This window comes from Otolemur garnettii, unplaced genomic scaffold (genome assembly GCF_000181295.1).
Source record: "Otolemur garnettii isolate 467f Iridium unplaced genomic scaffold, OtoGar3 scaffold00008, whole genome shotgun sequence".
Classification (NCBI taxonomy): Eukaryota; Metazoa; Chordata; class Mammalia; order Primates; family Galagidae; genus Otolemur; species Otolemur garnettii.
Genome location: NW_003852403.1, coordinates 38,994,005 through 39,004,576, shown reverse-complemented (window position 1 = coordinate 39,004,576; position 10,572 = coordinate 38,994,005). Strand labels below are relative to the sequence as shown.

Sequence of the window (10,572 nt, the reverse complement as noted above, 5' to 3'; positions counted from 1 at the left end):
GACAACTGCAACAAAAAATAGCTAAACAACAATGACAACTGCAACAAAAAATAGCCAGGGCCCCCGTTGTGTTGGGCACCTATAGTCCTAGCTACTTGGAAGGCTGAGGCAAGAAAATCACTGAAGCCCAAGAGTCTGAGGTTGCTGTGAGCTGTGACACCATGGCCTTCTACCCAGGGTGACAGCTTGAGACTCTGTCTCAAAAAAAAAAAAAAAAAGCTACCCCCCGCCCCCCGCCAAATTACTAGACCAAATAGACTAGCGATTCTTAGCTAAAGACATACCATATGAAAAGATGGTACTTTATTTACGAAATTTATTAAATATAATCAAAGTATATGAAGATATCCCCAGTGTGTCTGAATTGGGTGATGGTATACATGAAAAAAAAAATGTTATTCCAATAATGATGTTCATTTGGAACTCTGGTACCATTTACGAAGGGCCGCTCCAGTACTACTTGCTACTAGGCAGATAGCGCCGCCCACCGTCCACCATGTTGGCACATCATTAAAGAAAATAATCTGGAAGATAAAAGCAAAGACTACATCCATTGTCCTTGTTATTGCTACTATCCCTGCTTTTTCTATCTGAAGTCCTTTTGTAAGAAAAACCTGAGCCCCCAAACCAAAGAGGCCAATTAGAATGAGATATAGCCTGTCCAACCCACAGTAGGGCAAACTCCATTCTCCTAATATAAAGAGGACAATGATGGTTTCAAAGAGGCCAAATATTACGTAATACCAAACGGTCAAAAAGTAGTCCACAGATTTTCCCATTTTCCTTAGGATAACTAGAGTCATTCCAGCAAGTATAGCATGTCCAAGAGCTGCGAACGTTCCCTTCAGGTGAACTGAATAGCTTTCTTCCATCCCTGAAGAGCTGGAGCCAAACAAAAATGGTGGTCTCACGATAAGGATCACTCCAGTGATTGAGAACACGGTGAAAAGAGCATCCCAAGGGCTACATTTTTCCTTGAGAAATATCCAAGCAAATATAGATGTAAACACTGGACTGCTAAATGTGATAACTGTGGCATCAGCGAGGGACATTGTCTGGAAAGCATAGTATATAAGGATCATGGCGGTAGAACCAAGGACTCCTCTGAGAACGAGGAAAATTCGTCGATCTTTTGGGCCAATAAACCCAGTTCTGTAAATTCAAATGAAGAAATGCATTATTAAATGAAATTTTTGTTTTTAAATTATATTTTTTAATTAAACATTATATTAAAAGTACCAAAAAGAGAATAGAAGGTTAATTATAGTATCTACAACTGAATATTATATACCTTTTAAAAAGTGTTCTAAGCATAGCTAATGACATTAAAGTGCTCACAGTAAAAGCAAAACTAATACGGGAGAACTACATAAATAGCATAATTATAATTAATATAGATAATATTTTCCCCATGTACTATGTATATTTATGCTTGCAAAAAAGATAAAAAGAAAATAAACTAAATGTTAATAATGGTTATACCTTAGTAGGTAAATTCACAGGTTAATTTTTCTTCTATTCATTTTCTCCAAATGTTCTATGATGAAAATGTATCATTTTTATAATAGGCACAATTTCAAGATTTAGTTGTCCTAGATAAGGAAACTTGATCCTGGCTAATGTGCATTCTCAATGTCATTGAGTTTTTCTATAAAAGTTGAAACAATGCTGAAATGTATTTTAGCCACTGGATGTGAGACTTTTCATTATTCTCATTAAAACACACTGAAAAAGAATATGTAGTGTTTAGAAAAGTATAATGCTACTCAAATATTTTTCAGTTAAATATTTAACTAAACACCTACTCTGGGTAAGTTCCTGGCTAGGTGCAACCTGCTGATCTGTGCCAGGGCTGGACTTCTTTAGGGTATCATGTAGGCCGGACACGGACACCCCTGGGTATCTGGAGTTAGAAATGAAAGCACAGGGAGGTGCCTGTGGCTCAGTGAGTAGGGCGCTGGCCCCATATACCGAGGGTGGCAGGGTCAAACCTGGCCCTGGCCAAACTGCAACAACAACAACAAAAATAGCCAGGTGTTGCGGCGGGGGCCTGTGGTCCCAGCTACTCGCGAGGCTGAGGCAAGAGAATCGCCTTAAGTCCAAGAGTTGGAGGTTGCTGTAAGCTATGATGCCACGGCACTCTACTGAGAGTGATAAAATGAGACTATCTCTACCAAAAAAAAAAAAAGAAAGAAAGAAATGAAAGCACACTCACACTTGGCCCATACTTTTGAGAAGTTAAGAGTCTTCTACAATAGCAAAACATAAAAAAGGTCAAAACAGATTAGGGCCAAGGATTTTAAGAAAAATTCTTCTGGCTCAGTGCCTGTAGCTCAGCCGCTAGGGTGCCAGCCACATACACCAGGGCTGGCAGGTTCAAACCCAGCCTGAGCCTGCTAAACAACAATGCCAACTACAATAAGAAAATAGCTGGGTGTTGTGGCAGGCGCCTATAGTCCCAGCTACTTGGGAGGCTGAGGCAAGAGAATAGCTTAAGCCCAAGAGTTAGAGGCTGCTGTGAGCTGTGACATCATAGCACTCTATCAGGGCAACATAGTGAGACTCTGTCTCAAAAAAAAAAGGAAGGGCGGTGCCTGGGCTCAAAGGAGTAGGGCACTGGCCCCATATGCCGGAAGTGGCACGTTCAAAAAAAGAAAAAAGAAAAATTCTTCTAATGTCCTTCCTCTGACAATACCTTTATTCCAAAATGGGGGAGAAGATTATGGATTATGTTAGCATCAATGTTCTATTGCCACCCTCAGAAAGACTTTAGCATCAATGTTCTACTGCCAACCTTAGAAATTTCTAAAGTCTTACTACCATTTCCTAGAATACTGTAATTTGTCCATTCTTACACAAGAATTTCTGACAATATTAATCTTAGCAGATTCTCACTTTTTCCACCAAATCCTTAGGATAGGAAATGAAACTATTCTAAGTGAATCTACACCATGTTAGGGGGTACAAGGTGACTTTCGTGGCAAGTGACTAAAACTTTCAATTTTCAGTTTGGTAGTAAGCTTCTTTGCCCAAAGAGCCAGGGACCCAACTGGTTTTCCTACCAGGGTTCTAAGTCCACTGAGGTATGTGGAGGTTATAATGGTGGAGGGGAGCATAATTTTAACCTGGGGAAGGTGGAGGGTTGCACAGGGAAGGAGAAGAGGAGCACAGTGAGAGGGAATAGAGATAGTTCTCATGTATTTTACATTCTATACAAAGCACCCTGCCCTATAATAAATGTCATCTCACCCTTACAACCACCATGCAGGATAGAGGACAGAAAGAGCATTCCTTTCAGTTTACAGATGAGGAAACCAAATATTACAGTAGTGAAAAAGGCCTTGCTCAAAGTTACTCTTTCACGTTCTGGGGAAGACCTAAATATCATTACTGCAACCTTCTGTTTGCTCTGGTAAAAGAACAGCCTGTTCTACTTAAAGACACCTCTGACACTAAGAGACACTACGACTTCTTTTCATTTACTTTTTTTCTTCTGAACACTAGTTATACCAAAGGAAAGGAGGGAGGGTGGTACAAGATGGGGGAAATTATTCAAAGAAAGCTCTATTAAGCTGGACGAGGTGGCTCCTGCCTGTACTCTTAGCACTCTGGAAGGCTGAGGGGGGTGGATCTCTTGAGCTCACAAGTTTGGGACCAGCCTGAGCAAAAGCGAGACCCCATCTCTACTAAAAATAGAAAAAAAAAGTGAGGCAAGAGGATCACTTGAGCCCAATTTGAAGGTTGCTATGAGCTATGACGCCACGGCACTCTACCCAGGGTGACAGCTTGAGACTCTGTCTCCAAAAATAAATAAAACAAAGAAAGCTCTATTTTCAAAACAAGGGGTGGTAAATAACTAAACTTCTTTCCCTCCCTTTGTTGGGCATGTGGTTTGTGCTTATGGCAGAATTTTCTGCGGGTGGACCCTTGTGGCTTTTCATTGAGCAGATCCAAGGGGTATAGAGACTGGCAAATCTATAAGAGGGTTAAATTAGATACTGTAGAGTAAATGATTTAGGCAGGTCAAAAGATTTACACACATTTATTAGTATCTTCTACTTTGTAGTTAAGAAATACTTACTTTCTGTAAATTAAGCAAGGAATAATAACTAGCATTTGGAACACACATCGAAACGCACTAATCTCTACAGCATGGACGTCTTGCACTTTTTTAACAAATAAAGAGCTCAATGAGAAAAGGAAGGCAGACAATAATGTGTAAAACAAGCCAAGTCCAGGACAGGGTGCTTTCTTCTTGGCTTCTGAAAAAGATTAAATTCTGGTTAGTCCTTGCTTCCAAGTGTACGTTTTGTCATTATTCACTTAGAAATTGAGAAAAATGGAACAGTATCAAAGACTAACAGACTAACAAGTATAACTTCCTAGGCATATCCACTCTCTGGACCTGTACCATCTTGCCCATGAATTACGAGGAACCATAGTCAAGGGCAACAATTTAAACCTACATTTGAAAAATGCTACTTTGCCCTATAAACTGAATTTCCTTTGGCTCCCTGAAGAGTTATCCCTCACTTGCATGTCAAGAGGTAGAAAGCTTGCCAAGATGGCAAGACCCATTTTTAAGAAACATTTGTTGAGATGGAAAGTGAAAAATACTTCCAAATGATAGTATCTTATGCTACCTCACTAGGAAAAGTGAAGAAGTGTTCTTTTCTGGGAAACACGTTACAACTGTGTTACGCAGGTATGTGTTCATTCTCTGACTTCTCCCACAAACTTCCAAGGCCAGGACCTCAGCGGCTCTTGTCCATGCCTAGTCTATCAAAGACCCTAAATAAATATTCGATGGATGAAAAAAGAATATGAGAACTTCATTGAAAGCTGCAAAAGTCTAATGCTATTGGCAACACCACAATCTGGGAAGGCTTTCTGTTTTGTTATTTTGAACTGTTAATCAAATCTGTGTTTTAACTTTTCATTGTTCACGACTTATCTTTCCATTTAGGGCACAAACCGGGAGAGCAGGGGAAAGTTATCTACCTCTCTAGCTCTACAGGGCTTTGTACAGCGCTGCCATCTGATCCCTACTTCTTGGCTTGATGTGAATGAGCCAACTTGTGCATCAAGTATTCAATCCGTTAATGACAATCTGTGTGAGCTTTAGACTATTTTTTACTCACTTCCTATGGCTTAGTTTCCTAGAAAGGAATAGAACGTGCTTCAGTCTTACTCCCCTATCACTCAGAAGACAGCAAAGCAGACCAGGGTAAACAGAGAACTCCGTGAAAGAAAGGCCACATGCTAAGGAATATATACGTACATATATTTTTTCTTTTGGAACTAAAAGAAGAGGGTAAGAGGGAAACAACTGATCAAGAGCATAGCGGAACCAAAAGATGTGCAGACAAGAGCAATGGTAGGAAACTAGGATCATTCCAATCTGGGGGCCCTTGGCATTATTCTGATATAAACAGAATTGCATAATGCTTTTTGAATGCTATTCTCTGACCAATGTAAATACCAGGTAATATATTTTAATATCCTCATGTTAGTGAGATACCTTTGCCCACAAATGACTGCAAATTGGGACCAAAGGATGATGATACATAGCTGGGACCATTTACAGCCTGGCCTTTGTAGTCAAAGATGCCATTCTCATCAGGTCTTCTCCTTTTCCTAGGTCAGCGGTTCTCAACCTGGGGGTCGCGACCCCTTTGGACTGTATTAAAGGGTTGCAACATTAGGAAGGTTGAGAACCACTGTCCTAGGTGCACAGCTGAAGAGACTGCTTTGGAGTTGGCAGTCTTCATTCTAATGTAAGTGCTGGAACCTTTTGCGTTCTGTTCTGTACATATGTGCTCAGAAGCTGCAGGAAAAAACTACATCTACCCACTCAGCTCTTGAGAAAGAAGATTCACAAGACTTTCATATTAAGCACCACAAAATACATGCCTAGGCTGGGGTTAACCTTCGAGTTTGGCCTCTGAAATTTCAGAATTCAGGTCCAAATAAAACAGTTTTTCTAAAAAAAAAAAACTCCAACCCATGTATAAAACCTACACCCCTCAGATAGAACAAGAAGATCAAGGACAGAAAACATTTCCCCGGTCTATATTTAAGTATCTTTTCCAAACTAAACTTTTCTCCAAGAATATTTTAACTGAACATGATATATTAACTTTTCTTTTTTAACCTATTTTCTGAGATGGATTTTTAACTTTTTTTAAATGTAATTTTACACTGTTGGCCTTGATCTTTCTCTTAAAACATGTGCATGTTTTCTTTTTCTTTTCTTTTCTTTCTTTCTTTTTTTTTTTTAGAGACAGAGTCTCACTTTGTTGCCCTCGGTAGAATACTGTGCCATCACAGCTCACAGCAACCTCCAGCTCTTGGGGTTAGGAGATTCTCCTGCCTCAGCCTCCCAAGTAGCTGGGACTATAAGCGTCCGGCAGAACACCCAGCTATTTTTTGTTGCAGTTTGGCCGGGGCTGGGTTTGAACCTGCCACCCTCGCTATATGGGGCCGGCACCCTACTCACTGAGCCAAAGGCACTGCCTATATTTTCTTGCCTGTAAACATTTAAGGTTCATACTTTCAGAATGGGACAGAGCATAAGTTAGAAGGCCTACTCAGGGGTCCTCAAACTTTTTAAACAAGGGACCAGTTCACGGTCCCTCAGACTGTTGGAGGGCTGGACTGTGGGCCCCGGGACGAGTTGGCTGCTAAGCAGGACAGGCAGTGGCAGCAAAAACACCCAGCAGGCCAGATTAATGTCCTGGGCGGGCTGCATGTGGCCCGTGGGCTATAGTTTGAGGATGCCTGGTAGCTGATGACTTGTTAATGAGGGTGAGGGCTGGTTCTACTTATTAAGGCAAACTTCAGTCTGTTACTGGATAATTATTTAATTCTGTCATTGGAGAGGAGCAAGAGATTAGTATAATCCAAAGAGGCATTTGCTTATGTTCCATGTTTATATTTCACTGTAAGAATATTTAATAATTTGGCAACTCTAACTCAAATTAAGTGTTGTTTCTTGACTTAGACGAAAACTGAAAAATTGCTTAGCTTCTCTATCCTGTGCTTTAAGCTGGTGAGTCATACACATGGTTGAAAAATTAGAATCACCCCTGTAATTTTTACAAATTCAATTCCCAAGCCCTACCTCAGACCCACCAAAACAGAATCTCTAACTCTAAAAAAACTCCACTGGTTTGAAAACCACCGCTACACTAGAAAAATCACTGCTACCTTTCATGAGGCTTTGAGGGATAGGCCTAAGAGAGCATCTCTTAGCTTGAGTCCAATATCCACACTGTTCCTGTATAAAATAAATAGATGTCTTAGGAGAGCTGCACCCTGTTGGTTAAAGCTGTCCAAGAATGTAAGAAAAATGGGGAACAGTTTCAACCTGAACTTGACAATGAGCTTTTGATAACCAGTTTGAGTAAAGGCTAAAATGATACTTTCACTAAGTTTGATGATAACAGTACAATAGTTCAATGTGTTTATGGCAATCTTCTTTCCAAAACATTATCTAATCAAATATAATCACTATTACTGAGTCTTACTGTTAGTAACTTTCTTTGAAATTAAAACAAGCCAGGCGGTGCCCGTAGCAGTGAGTAGGGCGCTGGCAACATACACCCAGGCTGGCGGGTTTGAACCCAGCCTGGGCTAGCTAAACAACAATGACAACTGCAACAAAAAAATAGCCGGGAGTTGTGGTTGGCGCCTGTAATCCCAACTACTTGGGAGGCAGAGGCAAGAGAATTGCTTAAGCCCAAGAGTTTAAGTTTGCTGTGAGCTGTGATGCCACAGCACACTACCCAGGGTGCCATAATGAGACTCTGTCTCAAAAAAAAAGAAAAGAAAAAGAAAACAAATCACAAGACTCTTAAGTGCACTTCCTTACACAGGTGTGTGTCATTTTGCCATGCACTGAGTGTGCAAAATTCCTCCTCGGTTCCCAAAAAGGGGAAACTTTTAAAGAGTCTGCATGGACTGACTCAGTATGCCACCAGAATGACATTCCGCTACAGGTCAATAGGTGAGAAACTGACCTCTTCAAAGGCTGCATATCTGGTCAATCCAGCTTGGGATAACCTCTCCTCAAGGGTCACCAGCCCAAGTGTAAATGATTAGAAAGCTGATCATATCTGTTTGCATTTAGTACAGAAATGGAGCAAGAGTCATCTTCCTAAGGTTTGTCTAAATCCGGAAAGCGTGTAAAAGGAGGAAGGAAAAGTGGATGAAGTGAGAGGCACAGAAATCCAGGGCAGGAAACTCGAAGGAAGAGAGTGCAGACTGTAACTGTCTTAAAAGGAGATCTGCCTAGTCCCCTCTTCTCTGAGGAAGCTCCTCCAGGTGGGCGGTCGATTTCAAGTCGGAATGTGCTGGAAGCAGCACTTGTGGCCAGTGGAAAGGGCCCTGGGGCCAATCTCTGGCAAGCCGGAATCCTAACCCTGGTACTCCCTGGACCTGCGCCCCGCTAACCGCCACAAAACAAACCAAAAAAACCCCGCAAAGCCCTCACCGTTCTGAGCCTCACTTTCCCCATCTGCCGAGGGATGGGGTTCTTCGTGCTGGTTCCCTAGTTTTGGGGACCGGACCGTGAACCTTTTAACAAGGTATGCCTTGGTTTGCAACTGTTGCGAAAAAGTCCTCACTTCCCCCAAAAGGTTAAGAACCAGTGTGCTCCCTCTCATCTCTGCCTTTCCAAGTTTCTAAGGCTCTGGAAAAAACATTTTTCTCGACTCGATTCCTTCTTGGGAAAGCACTGTTTAACAGCGAGACCAGTTTTCATGATCTCCTCTCAACCTCGGGCCGACTGCGGGACAGCCCTCTCTCACTGACCCCCCACCTATGACCTCGGGGAGGGCACACCAGGCTGCAATCTGACTCCTCAGTCCCCTGCCCACAGCATTAATTACAGAAGTAGCCTTAGAATCCCCAAAGCATTGCAAACACAACAGAAACTTTCTCCCGTCTGGGTGCCGGCGGGGCCGCCGGGACTTTTGCTTTGCAGCCCTCCGGGTGAGCGCTCCAGGGTTTTCCCGAGCTCAGCGCAGGGTAGAGATGGGGTGCTACGGGCGCCCCAGCCCGCCGGCCCGAGGCTAGACTCGCGCACTCACCCGGCTCCGCGCCCGAGCCGCCCGGTGAGGGGCAGCACCGGCAGCACTTGCTGCGGACCGGCGCCCCAGCCGCCTCGGCGGCCGCCGGCTCCTCACTCGTCCCCGGGGGTGCATAGTCAGTGAGCAGCAACCCAGGATCCCCCGGATCCGAGGCCCCGGCGTTGTCTTGGGGCTGCATGGTACAGACCCAGTTCTCCCCGCTGCCGGCGCGAGGTCTGGCGCCAGCAGCAGCTGCTGGGCTGCCCAGGTCTTCCGGCGGGCGCCGGCACCCCCCCGCGCATGCGCACGCGGCCGGCGCCCCTCCCACACCGTCGCCCCAGCAGGGCTGGTGCCTGGGCCCCTAGAGTACCCGCAGTCTGCGGGTTTTCCTAGCTGCAGCTCGGGAGCATCCTACCCCGCCTCCCAGTTGAGGCCGCGGTAGCCACAGCCGGCCTAAAGACGTCGTCTATCCCTGTGCTGCAGCCAGGGTAAGCGGGCGAGAGACTTGGAGCCATCCTTTCCAAGGCAGACTGGCCCTCTCCCTCTGTCTTTGCACAGACAGGGTGGAACGCTGGGCACCAAGTCCAGGCTTCCCGGGGTCCTGTGGCCATTTCTTGGAGTAGACTATTTATTTACTTGGCTTCACATTCAGCACCTCTGGAACTCCCCAGAGATCCTTACAAAGCACTGTGTCTATCCTTAAATGATTAAGGTCCCACTCCCTCCCTATGTTCCAAGTAGGGTGTATTTTTCTAGTTTTAGAAGTTTTGGAAAGAAGAAGAAGAAGAATTGAATTATTGTGTCATCAGAGAGAAATAGGCAGAACCCATTTATTTGTTCTTTGCAATAGTTGGTAGCTTTATTGATCTTTAGTTTTGTGAACGGAGACATCCTAATCTGGCCAAATGTAAGATTCAAATAATCTGATGTAATTAGACCTGGTAAAATCGAAGATGTATACTACTTGGTTGTTAGGATTCACTAACAACTTCTTTATGTTTAGGTAATTCTTCTTTCGGCTCTCTGTTTTCTTTAAACGTGGGAAAGGATGAACATGGCTAAACTGTACTAAGTCCAATTGCAAGCACATTACCAAACAAGAGGGTCAAGTTTGCCTTTACTCAGGTATTTGCACATAGTAGTTCACAGCTGAAACAGCACTGAACTTGAAGTCAGGAACCCTGGGTTCTGGCCATGCGTATGTGACCTCTGTCACCACTGTACCCACGAACCTTCGGTTACTTCCTTTCTTTGACAGAGATAAGATGTTTCCTTTCCTACTTTGTAGAGTGGTCATGGAAACAAAATGAAGTGATGAGGGCAACAGCATAACATCACCTGGAAAACACTTTTCTGGAAAATCAAGAGGTTTTCTTTTTTATTGCCCAGGCTAAAGTGCCATGCTAGCTCACAGCAACCTTAAATTCCTGGGTTCAAGTAATCCTCCTGCTTCAGCCTCTTAGGTAGCTAGGACTGCAGGTACCTTCCACCATACTTGGCT

At 43.6% G+C, this 10,572-nt stretch overlaps 1 protein-coding gene across 2 annotated transcripts; it reads right to left on the bottom strand.

Annotated features, from left to right (window-relative positions):
* Positions 1-204: 204 nt before the first annotated feature.
* Positions 205-9,324, bottom strand: SLC35G1 (solute carrier family 35 member G1). Of its 2 annotated transcripts, XM_003783716.3 has the most exons (3): positions 9,093-9,324; positions 4,082-4,262; positions 205-1,152 (listed from the first exon to the last, which is right to left on the bottom strand). In XM_003783716.3, exons 1-3 carry the CDS (start codon positions 9,268-9,270, stop codon positions 414-416), a joined length of 1,098 nt encoding a protein of 365 aa, XP_003783764.1. In that variant the 5' UTR covers positions 9,271-9,324; the 3' UTR covers positions 205-413. The 2 variants fall into 2 exon arrangements, with proteins under 2 accessions (XP_003783764.1, XP_012656798.1); XM_012801344.2 differs by lacking the exon at positions 4,082-4,262 and having other exon boundaries at positions 1,005-1,152.
* Positions 9,325-10,572: the final 1,248 nt, after the last annotated feature.